The 19,075-nt window shown below is 38.0% G+C and overlaps 1 protein-coding gene across 4 annotated transcripts in view; it reads right to left on the bottom strand.

The window, feature by feature from the left end:
• The window catches only part of MORC1 (MORC family CW-type zinc finger 1), a 155,599-nt gene that overhangs the window by 14,022 nt on the left and 122,502 nt on the right, over nt 1–19,075 (bottom strand). For all 4 annotated transcript variants that reach the window (XM_050778900.1, XM_050778901.1, XM_050778902.1 and 1 more), the window contains 4 exons: nt 17,842–17,946; nt 9,622–9,691; nt 7,147–7,213; nt 1,808–1,960 (listed from right to left, as the gene is read on the bottom strand). In XM_050778900.1, the coding sequence (XP_050634857.1) occupies nt 1,808–1,960; nt 7,147–7,213; nt 9,622–9,691; nt 17,842–17,946 (395 nt within the window). The remainder of the gene's footprint in view (nt 1–1,807; nt 1,961–7,146; nt 7,214–9,621; nt 9,692–17,841; nt 17,947–19,075) is intronic.

Raw genomic sequence — 19,075 nt, 5'->3', positions numbered from 1 at the left:
CTGGTCTCGAACTCCTCCTTTCAAGCAATCCTCCCACCTTGGCCTCCCAAAGTACTGGGATAACAGGCATGAGCCACGGTGCCTGGTGTGACAGTTACTATTATTAAGAAGGCCTGGTTCACTTGTAGCAATGTCCAAATAATTGGATATGTAGTCATAGCCATACATTTTTAATGATATTCACATTTATTCAAATATATACAGGCACATGCATATATAACTTACTGTATACTACTATGCTTTAGTGATCAACCAATAGGCCTGAATTTTAGGACCAGTAACACATCAGAATTCAAATTTATAGCAACCCACCTTCAAAGTTGAGGACCTTAAATACTACTTCTAGAAAAATACAGGCAGAGTGTAGGAAACTAGTTAGAGAATCCCATTATTTAGGGATTATACTGTAAGCTACAGCAGTATAATACTGACATCTATCTAGATCATTGGATAAGTGGCCTTTTTCAACCTTATAATGCCTAAACCATGCTGAGGTCTGGCCTGCTTTTGTCCCATTTCCAGGCTAGTGGAAGATTGCCAACCAGACAGAATGGGATATTTGGTGGTCAGAACTTGGTGTTCTGGAATGTAGCAGTCTGTCTTCATTGCTCCATCAGCAACTTGTCTCTGGATCCCTAGTGTCAGTAGTGAAAATAGGTCCCTCTACAAAGTCCAAGGTGGGTCCATCCACATGTAACCAAGAGTGCTTCCTCCCTCCTGGGGCAGGACTGTTGTTAGGCATGAGACAGCAGGTGGGGCCTTCATCCCCATGTCATAATCATAGCCCTGCAGCCCTGGATGCTGCTACAGAGACTTTCACCAAGCCCATGGCATCTGCGGAATTGGGTTCAAGTCTACTGGGGTTAGCAGTCTCCTCTCACAAACAGGACCACAGCCTGAGCCTTAGTAGAGGCTACAGTCCCTATGTAAGTGTTCTCCTCCATCTTTCTCTTTCTTCCTAACTGCTTCTACTGTTTGAGAACTCTCATCTTCAGGAAGATTATGTCAATCACTGATGAAAAAATCAAGCAGCTATCCTAAGGAAAAATACTATTCCAGGTAGGGCATGTGTTTGTTTTCTCTCGCCTAGAGCCTCTTACCCCACACAAGACCTTTAAAACCCAACAAAAGGCTGTGGATCCCAACACCACCAATGAGGTACAGTGATTTAGTGGTGCTACTGGCCCCACCTCCCACCCTCCCACATGGCACCTGTTTTAGAGCATGCTTTGGTATACAGACTTCTTTGACTTGATTTTAAGGCCCCCATCTATTATCAGTCTCTATTTGGAAAAACCCTGAATCATGAACTTTTCCCTCTCCTTGTCTCCATCCTTTGAGAAATGAGACCCAGACATTTAAATTCCTCAAATAACGTGCCCACAAATGTTAACATTCTACACAGAACAAAACAAGCAAAACTCAATTTCCCTCAATAAGTTCAGTATCCCAAACTAAAACAAACAAACAAAAAAACCCAGATTTTTTAAAAAGGCCATATAATGTCATAAGAGTCTCTGTTGGGGAAAAAAGAAAGAAAATTCAGTAAAAATTATTTATTACATTCAAGAGAAGACTAATGTCTACCATACTGCCAAACTATGTAACAACAGGCAGTTACCAGTTCTATTATAAGGGACATTTAACCCATAGTATATCTAAATCAGCATAGTTACGAGAAAAGTCATAATGTCACGCCATTGAATTTATTCAGTATCATTAAAACTCAGTAAGGAAAACAACAGGAGTTGTAACTCCTTAGAAAGTGAAACAAAGCATGTGGAAATATGTGAGTAAACATCTTTACCTTAATTTAGACTTCAGTTTTCTCACTGTTTCCTTGACAGGTGTGCTTTGAGACGACGCTGGCAAAGAAGCAACTTTATCACTGCCACTCACACAAACTCTGTCTTTGCGTCCAGAACTTAGATTCACATCTTCCATCGGCACATTAAGCAAGCTGTGGTTTATCATTTCAAAGTAGAAATCATGTTAGGTATTAACAATTTCAGAAACATTAATATACAAGAAGGAGTGAAATGTTCATATACAACAAATGAGAACAAGAACATATGTGTAATGCTAAAAACTGCCACCACTGTAGTTACATGAAACAAATTCTTAATTAGAAGAATTTATATTTATTCCAGTCACATATTTTTTCAAAGTTTTTAGGTAGTAACAACTAAATGGAATTGGTGATAATTTATTTTTAACAGTAGTCATATACCACTTGTCTCTCATTTGCTGAAAGAGACTTTTGAAACCTGTTAAACAACTACAGAATATTTTTTGTAAGCCTCATGGTAACCATACAGCAGAAATCTACAATGGATATACTTAAAAAGCAACAAATTAAAACATACTGTAACCAAGTAGCCCCATTTTTCTAAGAAAAAGAAAATGAGTTACTATTATTTTTTATTATTTCTTATTTTCTCTTTTCTCCATTTCCCCATTCCCCACTTCCTACATAGTCCTTTAGAAATGCAATTAAAACCTTTTACCTCCCCTTCACTAGAAACTCCCTAGAGGGCAAGTTCATCTAACTGTATGCTTAGAAGCTCTAGTGGAACTTTCAGCCACCAGGAGACTGCCTCCAGAGATAACAGTTGATTTACAATCCAAAGTCCCACTACAAAACTCTCTCCCACCTAGAAAGTTTTCAGGCACCTTTAAAACCTATTTCTGCCCATGAAATGCTAACTTTACTGCCCAGTAGATAAGGCACCAAGCTAGCATGGGGACCCACACACCTGTTCACCTCCTCCCCTGAGGTGCCATTCATGATAGGCCCCCTTTAAAAGTGTCCACTTTCTGCTCCAAAGGTGAAGTGGTACCCTGAAGGCAGTAAGCCTGTACTTCTTCCCCTAAGCTAGCTTTGGAATAAAAAGTCACTTTCTTTACACCAGACCTAGCTTTTGTTAATTAGATTCTGCAAGCAGCGGGCAAGTGAACCTGCAATGTGGTTACAATACAGAAAAAAATCACTTAACCACGAATGCAAGAGACTTTTAAACTAAAGTTTATTTTAGCCTGAGAGAAAAGCACAGAAATCAAACAAAAAAAGAACCAAGTCAGTTGAGAGAAATACTTAGTCATGACCTGGAAGAGGAAGAAGAATGTTCAGAGCTACTGGGGTGGAGTGAACAGGAAGCAAATGGAAAGAGATGAGATGAGCGAGGTCAGTGTTGGGATCACAGGGCCTCGTGGGCATGGGGAGGGAACTAGAGTTTCTTTTAAGCAGAGTGGGCACTACCATTGGAAGTTTTCAGGCATGGGAACGAGGTGATCTGATGCAGGTTTTAAAAAGATACATGGCTGCAGCATGAAAAATAACTCACGGTAAGGATGTGCAGTTTGTTGATGAGACTAAAGCTTTCAGTATCATAGGGAACAAAAAGTACAAGAGTCTGGGGGCAGTACAACATGGGAAATGAAGCTGGGGAGGGCGACTAGGTGTCAGATCATGAAGGGTTTTGTTTGTCAAGTAATAAAAACATTTTTTTTTTGGTAATCCTTTCATGCTGATGTCCATAAATTAAGATCACAGCTCCAGAGACTTTTACATGTTTATAAGATGAGGATCTTTTAAAATTGGATAACAGTTTATATCAAATGGAATGTGCTTCTACTGTCAACAGCTCTTTGGCATTAATTATACTGTCTAACTTCAGCTGATTTTTTTGAGATTAAGAACATTATATAAACTAATGCTTAATTGCCTGTTAAAGAATACACAACGTCTGAATGCTCATTAGTTATAACCTCCTGTATGCTGACATTTTATTAAAGAAGTCTTTTTCTTTAACCATTTTAGCGATGTTAAAGATTCATTCATGTTGGCGTTGAGGTTGAAGGGTAAAAAGTACTATACTAGAGCACAGGAGATTCCTCTCTAAACCTCTCTTTCTTGTTCTGTTGAATAATAATGGGGCCTACCTCATAGAGTCATACTGAGGATATACAAAGAATGTAGCTCAATGTTTAGTGTAAGTGTTCAGTAAATAATACCTATTATTGTTGTTATGATCATCTTTATCATCACCATCATTCATAATGCATTTGATAAGTTTCTTCCATTAAGATTGTTTTTCCCTAGAAGAAAACCTAGGCAATACCATTCAGGACATAGCCATGGGCAAGGACTTCATGACTAAAACACCAAAAGCAATGGCAACAAAAGCCAAAATAGACAAATGGGACCTAATTAAACTAAAGAGCTTCTGCACAGCAAAAGAAACTACCATCAGAGTGAACAGGCAACCTATAGAATGGGAGAAAATTTTTGCAATCTATCCATCTGACAAAGGACTAATATCCAGAATCTACAAAGAACTTAAACACATGTACAAGAAAAAAACAACCCATCAAAAAGTGGGCAAAGGATATGAACAGACACTTCTCAAAAGAAGACATTTATGCAGCCAACAGACACGTGAAAAGATGCTCATCATCACGGGTCCTCAGAGAAATGCAAATCAAAATCACAATGAGATACCATCTAACACCAGTTAGAATGGCGACCATTAAAAAGTCAGGAAACAACAGGTGCTGGAGAGGCTGTGGAGAAATAGGAACACTTTTACACTGTTGGTGGGAGTGTAAACTAGTTCAACCATTGTGGAAGACAGTGTGGCGATTCCTCAGGGATCTAGAACTAGAAATACCATTTGACCCAGCAATCCCATTATTGGGTACATACCCAAAGGATTATAAATCATGCTACTATAAAGATACATGTACACGTATGCTTATCGCGTCACTATTCACAATACTAGAAACTTGGAACCAACCCAAATGTCCATCAGTGATAGACTGGATTAAGAAAATGTGGCACATATATACCTTGGAATACTATGCAGCCATAAAAAAAGATGAGTTCATGTTCTTTGCAGGGACATGGATGAAGCTGGAAACCATCATTCTGAACAAACTGTCACAAGGACAGAAAACCAAACACTGCATGTTCTCACTCATAGGTGGGAAGTGAACAATGAGAACACACGTACACAGGGTGGGGAACATCACACACCGAGGCCTGTAGTGGGATTGGGAGGCAGGGGAGGGACAGCATTAGGAGAAATACCTAATGTAAATGACGAGTTAATGGGTGCAGCAAACCAACATGGCACATGTATACCTATGTAACAAACCTGCACGTTGTGCACATGTACCTTAGAAGTTAAAGTCTAAAAAAAAAAAAAAACCATCACCCAGATCAAGTTATGGGACATTTCACCCAAGAAGTCGTTAAAGCCCCTTTCCAGTCAATCCTCACCCCATTCCCACTCTGGCAATCACCATTCTGATTTCTATCTCCATGGATTATTTTTGCTGCTTCTTGAAATTCACATAAAGGAATATACTGATTTTGATTTTTTTTATTGCAAAAAAAGATTTTTTTTGTGGATTGTTTCTAACATTCATATTGTGTTTACAAGTCAACAGTGATTACAAAAAAACCAACAATCTCATAAAGACCAAAAAGTATTACATGAAATAATATATACATGCATATACACACTCACATACACATAAATGTGTTTTAGTTTGTTTTTGGATGAATCTTAAATTGTAAAGCAAATTTTCATAAATAATTCTAAGTCAAAGTAACGGCCATGGGAAGGCCTGGCAACAGCACTGGGGAAAAAAAATTATGTCACTTATTTAATCAACAAATATTATTGAGTGCCAAATATGAGTCAGTGTCATTCTGGATATTAGAGACACAGGGATAATAGCAAGACAGTCCCTACTGTCATGGAGTGCACTGGCATCTAGTGAAAAATAGAGAAAATAAGCAAGCTACAATTAAAAAATGGTTAAAAGAAATAGGTGGTAAAGGAGATACTTTAAAATAGTAATATACTTTTTGAAAAAAATAAAACAGGATGATAAAAGTGTGGCTTATCAGAAATGGGATGGGCTACTTTAGATGGAGTTGTCAGAGAAGATCTTTCAAAAGCTTAGAATTATGAAGAAGACAAGAAGGCCTCTGTCCTTTAGGAGCCTGTACGCAATGGGAAGACAGAGATTCAAACAGATAATTCCATTTGACTGTGATCACTGCTCACCACTGCGTGTCAGAACACAGAATTTAACAAATAACTACTGAACTAATTACAATACAATCTCAACATTGCAACAGTGCCTCTGTGAATACCTGAGTTTGCTGAGGAGAGTCAAGAAGACCCTAAAGAAGGGAAAACTTGAACTAAGACTTAAATGAAAGGGTAACTGACGCTGACATATGAGTTGCTGAGGCATTCAAGTAACGGAAGTGGTACAGACAAAGGGATGAGATGTGATAACACAGAACTACTAGTAATTTAGAACCTTTGGGAAGCAAAGTGGGGGCTAAAAGTAGAGGCAGTAGAGAAAAGGATTTGTGCCATGCTAAGGAGTTTGTAACTTACCTTAAAAGTAGCGGGGGCTGAAAAGGCTTTGAAGTAGAAGAGTAAGGTGATGAGGTATGAGTGCTGGATTGACTCACTACCCTGTCAGCAAGTGCAGGGAAATAAAAGCCCCTCTCCGTTTTTTCTTGCTCTTAATTCAATGTGCTCCTATGCAAAGAGCACAGGATTTGGATTCAGAGAAACTGGGTCTGAACGCCTGGAAAGCAGCTTAGGTTTGTAACAGAGGATAAGGGTTTGCTTCCTTGAAAACATTCTTTTAATTCTATTGGATATCTAAAACATTCAGCTGATTTCATTTTAAAAGTGATAAAATTCTTATGTCAAGAAAATTCTAGCATGCAATGATTATAATTACATGTATGTATGACAATAAGATAATGAACCACAGGGGAAAAAAATCAGTTAATGATTTCATAATCATACCTTATATATGTGTGACATTTTCAGTTCTTTGACTACATTAAAGTAATTTGAATTGGTTACTTGCTGTGGGTAGGAAGTTAAGCCAGCTCCATTTCATTATTTCCAACTCTTCACGAAAGAAATGAAAAGGTTTGGGGGAAAGGTGTATTGCTAATTCTTTCATGTCTCTGTTGTAAAATTTGGTTCCATTCTTGATTGCTTTTGTTGCTATTATTTTCTTTCTTCTTGTACTTAAACATTGATAATTACTTTTCAGCAGTATAATTGCACTCACTTGGAATTTGTATAATTGTAGTACACTCACCTTTTCCAGCTAGGTAATGAAGAGCTTCTTTTCATTGCTAGAACATCATTGCACAGCTCCTGTTTTTCTTCAAAAGAACATAGACAAACAATCGCATTTGGATGATCACACAATAAACTGAACCCAAAGAAATGTTAGCGGTTCATTATCTACCTCTGTATAATATGGATTTGTATTCAAACATCCATTTATAAAACTGTACCAATTGTGAGGAGATGTATAATATGTTCTTAAGGTAGTTTATGTTTCAAAATACAGTTTATGTAGTATAGACAGTTATCCAACAGACTCTGTAACTCTTTTTTGGTAATTTTTTTTTTTTTTTTTTTTTTTTTTGAGACAGAGTCTCACTCTGTGGCCCAGGCTGGAGTGCAGTGGCTGGATCTCAGCTCACTGCAAGCTCCGCCTCCTGGGTTTACGCCATTCTCCTGCCTCAGCCTCCCGAGTAGCTGGGACTACAGGCGCCCGCCACCACGCCCCGCTAGTTTTTTGTTTCTTAGTAGAGACGGGGTTTCACCATGTTCGCCAGCATGGTCTTGATCTCCTGACCTCGTGATCCGCCCGTCTCGGCCTCCCGAAGTGCTGGGATTACAGGCTTGAGCCACCGCGCCCGGCCTTTGGTAATTTTTAAATTGACATTTTTTACCAGAGCCTGGAGTACTGATCAGAACTTTTGATTCCCTGCTTTCGCCAGCCTCTACCAAGACAACCATCTTCCCCCTAACATCTCACTCTCTCCTATTTGGGGTTCAGGTTCAAAGACATTCTGACAGATCCCAATACAAAATGTGTCTCCAGTAGGAAGGTGAACTTTAAAGCAGGAAGATACCTACAGTCATTTAGTTAGTCTCCTCATTCAGAGGACCTCAGAATTATAGGTTCACAGAGTTTGGTGATTTATTTCCAGTTCACAGCAAAGCAGAAATTCTATGGTCCACTTGGATTGTTCTAAGAGTGTCTTGGGGACAGTATAAGCAATGAGTCAATGTGTCCGTCTTCCATGTAGAAGTCTTTATTATAACTGTCTAGATATCTTGTTCCACTAAGTAAACCTTTACCAACAAGTTTAGGGTTATTGAAGGCTAAGTAGCAGAGGACATCAACAAGCAAAGTTCTAGATGGTGGGTAAATGGCTGAGGATCTGCCTGACCCTTTTAAGGAAAAAGAATGAATGGACAGATGCTTTCCACCCATGCTGCAGGCACCATTAGTTTTACTCACTGACTTGCAATGCAAAGTGAAAATTTTTAACCCAACAGCTAACTAATTCAAAATAACAGTCATTTGAAAACATTTCACAATTTGTTCCTGCCAAACCTAGGAAGAGTATTTAAAATTAAATACTAATTTTAGGATAAAATTACATTAGCAATTTTTCTAATACAATTTGGAAATCCAACAGAACCATACTTGAAGGCACAGTAGTAGTTTGAACTGTCTATAAAAGATTGGCTTTAAAATTAAGACACCCTTACAAAAGAAATCCTGATGGTGGAATTGCAAATTATTGTAATTAAGACGAAAAAGAAAAAGTGTGATTTCTTAGGGACCTCACTAATGGGCTCAAACATAAAGTTGTGAATGAATAGCTGATTAGGTTACCTAAGCAACAAAGTATGAAGGAAGGAAAAACATGCCACCAAAAGAGAACATAAAACCATGACATGGATTAAAAAAAGGATTAGGAATGATGAAAACAAATGAGCTGAGACTAAGATCTTTGAAAGTTATTTCAAAATAAGACAAAGACAATGAAAATACTGGATGTGCTTCTCAGGTCCCATGGTATAATATCAAAATAAAAAGATAATGGCGTAATAATATTAGAATGCATAATAAAAGATTTACAGTAATAACAATGAACACTAAGAAAATAAAACATTTTGAATCCAGTTTGTTTTCAGCTTCTCTATCCAGGAAATTATTACTGGATTGAATATTATAAGATGGCAACTTCATGCCTTAAATAAGTTCAAGTCTTTTACCTGAGACACATTACATCGCCTGGACATGAAGAAACTATTTAATAAACGTGTTTGTTGAACTACTTTTAGGGACCTCAGAAGAATCATGAAAAGCAAAAAGTTACTAAAAGATGAAAACATGGGAACTGTCATCATTATAATTTTCAAAACAGATTTTGAAAAGTATTGACTTGATTTCCATCCTAATCAACATTAGAATGAGAATTCAAGACAGAGAGTGGCATAAGTCTACGGAAATTTCAGGCAGTGTGGCAGTGCTGGGGACACTATCCTCAGTCAGAAAGTGTCTCTCTGCTCCACCAAAACACACAATGTTGGCAGCTCACCCTCTCTCTACTCCTGTCACTTCTAGAACAACAAACTTAATTTTTTAAAATCCAAGTTGCTGACAAACTTCTGATCTATATATTAGGCTGTCAAGCCATATTGAAAACGTCTCAAACATTATAGCTAATATATATATATATATATATGAGCTGATTTTTTTTACCTTGGTTTATCAGAGGAATTTCCTTTTTTTCTTGTTTCAGTGAAGCATCAGTGTTGCTTTTATCTGAAACCTGAAAAACAAGCTCTTTATTTAAAACTGTACAGAAACATAGGACATATTATAAACCTGATAAAAGACCTTGAAAAGCAGTGTCCCCAGCAGAAAAGAGATCATAATGTTAGCAGCAGTAAAGCTATGCACTTGTTATAAAGGGAACAAATGGTACATGTACAAAACAATAATGGCATAAATCTCAAGGATGATTGCATTATCATAGTCATGTTTACTCATTTGATTTCTTTAAAGGGATTTTTGTGTTTCTACTAATATTTGTGCAGGTATTTAAAAATTGATATTACACATGGAGGTAACAATGTCTACAACAAATGGGTCAAGTATTTGATTCACCAGAAACAACCATTGAGCCTCTATTGTTTTGAAGAAGCTTAGGGCACCTCTGGTTGCTGCAAAGCAGACAGAGTAAGAGTTCAGCATCCGTGCAATGAAAACTTTGGAGAGTTTGGGGCTGGGGCCTGTAGTTCCAAAGCATAATAGATAAGGAGATGGGGATGGGGAGTTGACCTGGAATACTGGGTGATGGGATATCTCATCTTCTGACAGAATCCCAGGCAAGTTGCCTGAAAGGGGCTGCAGAGCCTTAGTGTGTTGATTGCTGGAGCCAGGAGGGTTACTGGCACCTGGAGAGAGAGGATGGATGTGTGTTCGTGTGCGATTGGGAGGCTGAGAGGGTGGGAGTGGATAGGGGACATCTGAGGGGTGGAGTGCACCATTCATAAGCCAGGTCTATGATCACTTTGGGAATTCTGTTAAGATCCATTTTACAAGGCTCACATAAAGCTGACTTACACTTTGGGAATATACCTTAGATGAGAGAGAGAGAGAGAATGTGTCTGTTTATGCCTTTGGGAAAAGACAACCAGAATGCTCCCTCTATGTATTTGGTAAATCTGTGAGAAGGTAGAGGAACAGGCAGTTATGAAAGAAAGCAAGCAAGCAGAAGGCAAAAGCTCCTGTCTGCTCCTTGTTCTGAGGACCCCTAAACACACACTGATACGCACACAACCACGTCCCCATCTGCAGGGAGCTGTCAGTTTTTTTTCAAGTTTGCTCATTGTAGATATATCTTTCATCTTTCATGCCCCCTCCAACCTGCTAAACAAATGTGGTCTAGAGAGGATGTCAACTCGCTTTTTTCCCCCCTCCCAGGAAACAAAGGAGTATTTTTACATAGCATTCTGGAAACTGTGCTCTCTCAAGAAGCAGGTTAAATGGGCACACACATAGCCTAGCAACACAATAACTGTGTAGCTGTCTATCATTGCCATTTTCCATTTCACCTAAATCAAGAGCAAGAAAAGCCTTATGGATAAGGGGAAAAGAAATAAGACTACTTATAAGCTACTTTTGTCTATTTCAAAAAATTTTTGTACTTAAACTGTAAATAAGTGACTGCCCCAGGAAGTAATCAAAACACGTAATTTTTAAAGATTCATTTTGCAAAACATCTTTAAGTGACCTTAAAGTCTATGCTTTATTTACTTCTGATCAACATAAAATTTAAAGTTTTTTTCTGATGCGCTGATATATAAGGAAAATCTACATGATATTAAGTGTCTCCAACTTCGGACTAAAGATTTTTCGGACCAGTTTATAAGCAGCAGCATAGACTATTATCAACAATAGCTAATAGGAACCACAAGATAGGCTTATGAGAAGAACTATTTAATGCTTTTCGTTATAAGTACTTTGTTATAATCCAAGATGATTATATCAAAACGTGTTAATTTTCTTGGTAACTTTCTTTTATGATAAAATCAGACAAGATGAAAGTATCCAAGGTTAACAAAAATGACAGCACTCCCAGAAAAGAAATTTTGTTGTTGGTGTTATTAACACAGCCTCATGATATTAATTATGTTTGTATTCTATTGTTTAGTTCTCTGCTTTGAGCTCTGAAGGGCTGTTTTTTTCTAGGATCAGATATGCCCTCTTACCCCAAAAATGTTACTTGTACAAAGCTCTGCCATCTCTATAACATGAAAAATTTCTTTTCTTTTCCTTTGTTGTATTATCTTTATTCTAATGTTTAAAAGATTTTTGGATAAATGATTTAAAGCCTACAGTATTTTCTTTGAAATAACATTGTGGAAATCTGATTTTATAGGATGCTGCCTTCTATTACAATATAGTTGAGAGTCTGAATTTTTTCAAGATGAGACAAGAAAACACACAGCTGTTTTTTCAATTACATTGCTTGTATATTTGATCTTACTTACAAAGGTCTTTCATTTACATTAATTGGTTTCCTTATAGAAATGTTCTTCAGTCACTTAGGCTTAACTGTGTCTCATATTCTGAAGCTGGAGGAAACCTCTTGCCTGAGATTTTTACCTATATCATGAAATAGACAACACCTCACACAAAGTAAGTGAGATTATAGTTAAGTCTTAACATAGAGTTTAAGACGTCTTAATTAAAATTATGTTAACAATGAGCAGGGTGGGATTTGTCAGTTCTCCAAGGGATGCAATGGATCAACATAATACCGCATGCTCAATTTTGTAAAGTATCTACTTAAGAAGATAAATAAATCATAAATAAGTCAGATGAAAAAAAGAACATACCACAGGCAGCTGTGCAACACCTATTTAATTTCATTGCTGTTAAGGAAACTTAAAAACTGGGTAATATCACTTTATCTGATTTCTTTACTTCTACTCCTTCACCCCTCCACGCCTACTTCAAGCACTTATTATTATGAAGGAGCCATAAGGGCTATAAGACCAGTAAATACCTTTCGGCCAACTTCAAAGACTCCTTCTGTTTGCACTCATCCGCAGTTAACATTATGTTCCAGGCCCTCCCCTTCACTCAGTAATTTATTCACTAACATTGGGTTTCTAGTGTGGGCCAGAAAGTATTACGGTGAAAAGTTCAAAGTCCTGCTGATATGGTTTGGCTGTGTCCCCACCCAAATCTCATCTTGAATTGTAGCTCCCATAATCCCATAATCCCATAATCCCAGAATCCCGTAACAGGAGGGACCTAGTGGGAGGTAATTGAATCATGGGGGTGGGTTTTTCCTGTGCTGTTCTTGTGATAGTGAGTAACTCTCATGAGATCTGATGGTTTTATAAAGGGCAGATTTTCTGGAGGCCAAAGGTAAAGCAACAACAGCTCATGGAAGGGGTTGGTGGTAAAGTTATGACCACAACCATATTGCTAGAGTAATAATCTTGGACAAGAAAAATACTTTCTTTTTTAGAAGCTAGGAACTAGTGGAGACCCAAGAAGATGAGCCTCATGACTATGACTGGACTCTAGCTTGACTAGAAGGACAAAAGCTGGGTCTTAGAAGAAAAGAACTATTAACACATTGTTTAGGTCAGATTTAGGGTGAATACAGAGAGAAATGGGCTTAAGAGAGCTTAATCTGGGCAAGGCATGGATGATGGATTGGTCTTTTAAAATTGATTCAAGATACTTGGCTGGAGAGGCCCATCTAAAAAACTTTGGAAACACAAGCCAAAATGCTGAATGTTAGCCAGTGCAATATATAGGTAGACCTTGAAACTCTCATGCCTGAGTAAAGTGTATTTAGGTACTTCAACTGACCCAAGTGGAATGGGCTGATTGATTGGAGGTAGGGGACAGTTATGAAGGTGGGAGGTAAAGGGAGATGTCACATGAAGAGTGATTACACAAAGAGAAGCAAAGTCTAACAGCTGGGGCTCAAGGTGCCCACCTCCTGGCAGTGTGACCTTTAGTGAGTTTAATTTTCCCCATCTGTAAAATAGGAGTGAAAAGAATACTTGCCTCTCAGGTTATGAAGAGGTGACATGAGATGATGGAAGAACAGTACCTGAATTTCATCATGGCCACACAGAAAGAGAAAAGACCGACTCTACTAGAATACACATGCCTGTGCGCGCACACACACACACACATGAATTTCTGGACAATTCAGCTTTACGGGGTCAGAGATAACAAATATGGACCACCCTAGCTACCCTAAAATGGTGGAGAGGGCTGTAGCTGTGCTAACAAGATTATGAAAAATAAGAAGTTTGCTGAAACGCAGAGTCCCATACCAAATATCTCCGAAGGAACAACTGAGAGGCTATCTAGAGCATTTGGAAGAGGATTAAGATTTTTTAAAGAAAAACTGCTCATTATTTTCCTGGCAGTTTTTTTAATCTCCAGAAAATGCCTGGAGCTTTAACCGAATCCCAGTTGGAAACTTCTACAGCTCCAAATGATGTGCAAGGTCTTGCCACGAACACGCTCATTGCATGGACTTTGAAAATGAATGGCCCACACTGGCTAAAAGGCCAAGCATAAATATCAGAAAGAAAAAATGTGGTCGGGCGTGGTGGCTGGCACCTGTAATCCCAGCACTCTGGGAGGCTGAGGCGGGCGGATCATGAGGTCAGGAGATCGAGACCATCCTGGCTAACACAGTGAAACCCCACCTCGACTAAAAATACAAAAATTAGCTGGGTGTGGTTGTGGGTGCCTGTAGTCCCAGTTACTTGGGAGGCTGAGGCAGGAGAACGGTGTGAACCTGGGAGGTGGAGCTTGCAGTGAGCTGAGATCGCGCCACTGCACTCCAGCCTGGGCGACAGGGTGAGACTCCGTCTCAAAAAAAAAAAAGAAAAGAAAAGAAAAAGAAAAAATGCTGTGGAAGCAATACCAACAAAGAATATGAGCAGAAGTAACTAGAGATGTGACAAATGAAGCTCCATACCACATGAATGATTTGGAGCATGTTAAATGGGAGGCATGGTGCAGAACAAAGTGCCAGACATTAGAAATGATCAGAAAATAAGGATTGTCCCCACTGGGAAAAGAGGAAACAAGAAGAATGTGGTTTTTAAAAATTGCTTCAATAAGGCTGGGCATGGGGCTCATGCCTGTAATCCCACCACTTTGGGAGGCCAAGGTGGGTGGATTACTTGAAGCCAGGAGTTCGGGCCAGCCTGGCCAAGACGGCAAAACCCCGTCTCTATCAAAAACACAAAAATTAGCTGGATGTGGTGGCACACGTAATTCCAGCTACTCGGGAGGATGAGGCAACAGAATCACTTGCAGTGAGTGGAGATTGTGCCACTGCACTCCAGCCTGGGCGACACAGGGAGACTCTGTCTCAAAAAAATTTTAAAGGTAAAATAAAAAAATTAAAAATTGCTTCAATAGATCACAGGCCTTAGAATAAAAGTAATAAGAAGAGCATTCAATCAAGAATTGAGGGGCTCAGTGGTGGTAGGGAGAGAAGAAGTTAGGAAAACAAATAAAACATAACAGTAAGCCACAGCAGTGAGGTAATTTTGGAGAATGAACGATCAGATGGCTGAAATAATCAGCAACGGTAGGGTTAAATATGAATCTGGAAAATAACAAATACTTTTGTCATTTCACTTGAAATTGCATAACTATAAGTACAAGAACCAGAGTGAGATGTTGCCTGAAACATGGAACAAAGAAAAATAAAGTGCCTTAATATGGAAAAAAAAAAAACGTTTCAAAAGGCAGACTGATAGACATTTACTAATTTTATTAACATAGCAAAAACAAATCTGCCAGTCAGAATGGAGTTATTCTCCTGAAAGCATGAAAAAAACAGTTATAGAAACACAGGCAGGAATAAGGCAAAGGTTCCCAGAGTCAGTGCTCTTTTAGTATTATAGTTGCATTGGTAACATCATCTCCGTCACGTCTCTTGGGGAGGTGGACACAGCAGGCTGTCTTAGCTGGACGCCTTTTAAATATTCAGGCACCCAGCTCACCAGCAACTGTCAGATTATAATTGGCCAGCCCATGCAGATGGGCATAATGGGACAGAATGCATAGCTTAAGTCAATATGTGCCTTCCAATTGAACTGAGGCTGTATTTATCTTTTAAATAACTAAACTGATATTATGCTATAATACAACAGTTTTATGAATTTGGATAATGTGAAGTCATCCCTGTGAGATGAAGTTTCTTTGGTGTGCTGAATATACTATATTTCTTAGTTTTCTTAGTTTCTTATACCTAAAATAAGACCCTGGGTCCCACATCCAGTAAATTTGCCAAAATAATAAATGCCACATTTGGGGGTCAGGGGAGGGAGTCTTTTGTGGTAGCTAATTATTCTTTCTTAAGTGACAACTTCCTGCACCACCATTAGCACTGAGTGCCTTCCTTCTTGAAATTTAATAGACACAGGGGCACACACACACTCACACATGCACACAGATACATGCTATAATTAGAAGATAACTAGGAAGGAGCACGGGGGATGGGATGATCTTTTTTTAATTTCTAGGTTTAAGAAAGTACAGACAGACAACATTGAGGAGCAATTATTTCCTACTTGCATTATTGCAACTCCAGCCAAACAGAAATTAATGTGCATCTCTGGATAATACGTGTTTATCCAAGTTAATTAGACACCATGAGTATGAAAACAGACATCTTGCTAGGATCACAGAGACACAAATCATACCACATAGCTACACACAGTAATATAAGAACTTGAGAACTACTAGCTAAAAAGACAATATTTTAAATATAAATGCCATCTCTAATTCATGAAAAGGCACTTGCCAAAAGCTCTGTGCAAAGCTGAGAGAGGTGACAAAGTAAAGGCTACATGAAAACTCACACAGACTTTGAAACTTCTGAAAAGCAAGTGGTGAACAGTAATATTCACAGGTACAACTATATTACATTTTGCTTTGAAGAGGTCAAGAGAGGTGGCATTATTTACAACACCAGTTGCAGTTTTGTCTTTCTTTCTAGCCTCTGATTAAATTTTGACCCTTTTCCTTTTGAAAATACTTTGGTGTTTACTTTTTTCATTTACTTGTTCTTTACTGTTAATAGTGAGGCTATTTCTGTTCCCATTCACAAATCATGTCTATACTTTTTTAACATCCCTTCAAATGGCTTCTTCAAATGATTACAGTTTATGGATGAAATGATATGATGTCTGGGAGTAATGGGGGCAGGGAGGGGATATGGATGAAACAACAATGGCCATGAGTTGATAACCACTGGAGCCGGGAAATGGGCACATTTCCCATGGTTGCACTATGTTTAAAATTTTCCAAAATGAAACAACTTTTAAATAAAACCTTCATTATAGTTATGTCATGTACCTTGTGACAATAATTTTCTGGTGAAGGACATTATCATAAATTAAGCTAAAGTCAGAAGAAGTGATATGTCTCTCATTGGCACAAGTGCAATTTAAACCTAATCCACAATTCTACATAGCATTTTGAGGGACCTTACCCTAAAGACATGTCCAAAGAGGCCATGTCCTTTTCTAAATACTCTCACTTATCATGTCAAAAATAGAACCATCTAGGCTACTGTAGTTGCTCTTACGCAGGTTCAAGTTTAGCTATAAGCTTCTTGGCAATCAAGGTAAAAAGGAAACTATAATGAGTAATAAAATTTGTATTCAGATAAAAGAAAATATCAGATTTTTTCCCTGACATGAAATTCTCATGTGTCAATTACTTTTAGTGATTTTTTTTAACAGAAAGGACACTATATAACATAATGAACACCATGGCTTCACAGATAAAACATTTCTCATATAGTAAGTCCTTGAATCATTTCTTCCTAAACACCAAGGGCTTTTTACGTTTGGTTTAGTGAAGGCAAAGCAACTCGATTCTACAGGAGCCCAGACAGGTACTCCTTGATATCAACTATCAAGTTAGAAATAGGAAGACATTATTTAAAGGAGAAAATGGGGAGCATGCCCATAATCCTTGAATAGACTTTTCTCTGCCTAATTTAAGTCAATTCAGAAGTAAACCTTCTGGTGAGAGTCCAAATTACAAATTATAGAAAGGATCATATTCTTCAGATTTGGGAATGAGTTTTCACAATGACCTTCAAGTTATATATATAACTTTTGTAAATTTTTGTATATTTACATATATATTAAGGCTTTCTTAGCCTGATAACTAAAACAGAAAGGGGCCGTGGATTAGGGGTGGAGATGCGTAAGTTCCAGATGTATCTCTACTAGTTTATGTAGCCTTGAGCAAGTAACTTAAACTTTTCTGAGTCTTATTTCTTCATCTAAAAACTAGGTTATCCAACTAAATGTTTCCATTACTTTGAGGCACTAACAGATCCCTCTAACCTTTGTGAATATGAAAATGTCAAGGTGTCATTTAGTGTTTAGTTTATCTCACCAGGATAATATCTGAATCACTCTTGCTGTTGTCATCTTCAATCAACACCTTACATTCCTCTACAAAGTTCAGACTCTGCTTCTTTTTCATTTCCCAAAAAGCGGCCTATACCAAGGAATTAACAAAAAAAAAAAAATACAAGGATTAGTTGCAATCAATGGTACCATTAAGCTACCTTCACTCTTCATTCTGCCTCTACATACTGTAGACTTTTGTAGGATATATAGCGAAAATTCAATTTCTGATCTTTGCATATGATAAGCACGTGGTAAGATTTACTCAGAGCATATCTGCCTTCCTAATTCCATGCTGCTTAGGTTAATATTAAAATTAATTATATTTCCTGAACCTTCTCTGTTGGTGGTAATGCCTAGTGTGTTTATTGGACAGGATATTAGAAATTTACTACAAATAATCCTCGAGTAATCAAACGTTGTTTCAATTACAGTTTAAAACCTGATTAAATTAATTTTTCAAGTACTTATAAAGAATTTCACAATCTCCTGATTTATCCAGGAGAAAATGGGGATTTCTAGATTTTCTTAAATATATAATGTCTTCTGGAATGAAATTAGCTTATCTTTCTATTTTTTTTTGTTTGTTTGTTTGTTTGTTTGTTTTGAGACGGAGTCTCGCTCTGTCACCCAGGCTGGAGTGCAGTAGTGCGATCTTGGCTCACAGCAACCTCCGCCTTCCAGTTTCAAGTGATTATCCTACCTCAGTCTCCTGAGCAGCTGAGATTACAGGCGCCCACCACCATGCCTGGGATATTAGCTTATTTTTCTAAGAGCTGATATGCAATCTGTCTCCATTTCTTCATCTTCCACTTAGCGGTAAATTCATTACTTTTAATGGCAAAAACAGCAATTACTTTTGCATGAATCTATAATCTGGTTTCTACTCTTTCTACTCCAACAACAAAAATATTCCTGAGATCATCCCTCTTACCTCTAAATCATTAAGTCAACAGACAATTTTTATGTCTTTGGCCAGTTGAGATGGCTTCTCAACAGAATTTAGCCTTCGTGACAGTCTCTCTTCAAATCACCCTTTTCCTCCATTTTGGTTTTAATGAAATAGTAAATTCCTGGTTTCTTCTCTTACTGCTCTGGCAATTCCTTCACAATCATCTGTGCACAGCTGTACTCTCGTAGCTAGCCACAAAATGCTAAAATTCTGCACGTTTCTATCTAGTCCTTCTTTTCTTCTTACCCACTCAACCTCATTCATCCTT

Source organism: Macaca thibetana, chromosome 2, assembly GCF_024542745.1.
Source record: "Macaca thibetana thibetana isolate TM-01 chromosome 2, ASM2454274v1, whole genome shotgun sequence".
Taxonomy (NCBI): domain Eukaryota; kingdom Metazoa; phylum Chordata; class Mammalia; order Primates; family Cercopithecidae; genus Macaca; species Macaca thibetana.
The sequence above is the reverse complement of the archived record's forward strand: the minus strand, read 5'-3'. Positions and strand labels throughout refer to the sequence as shown.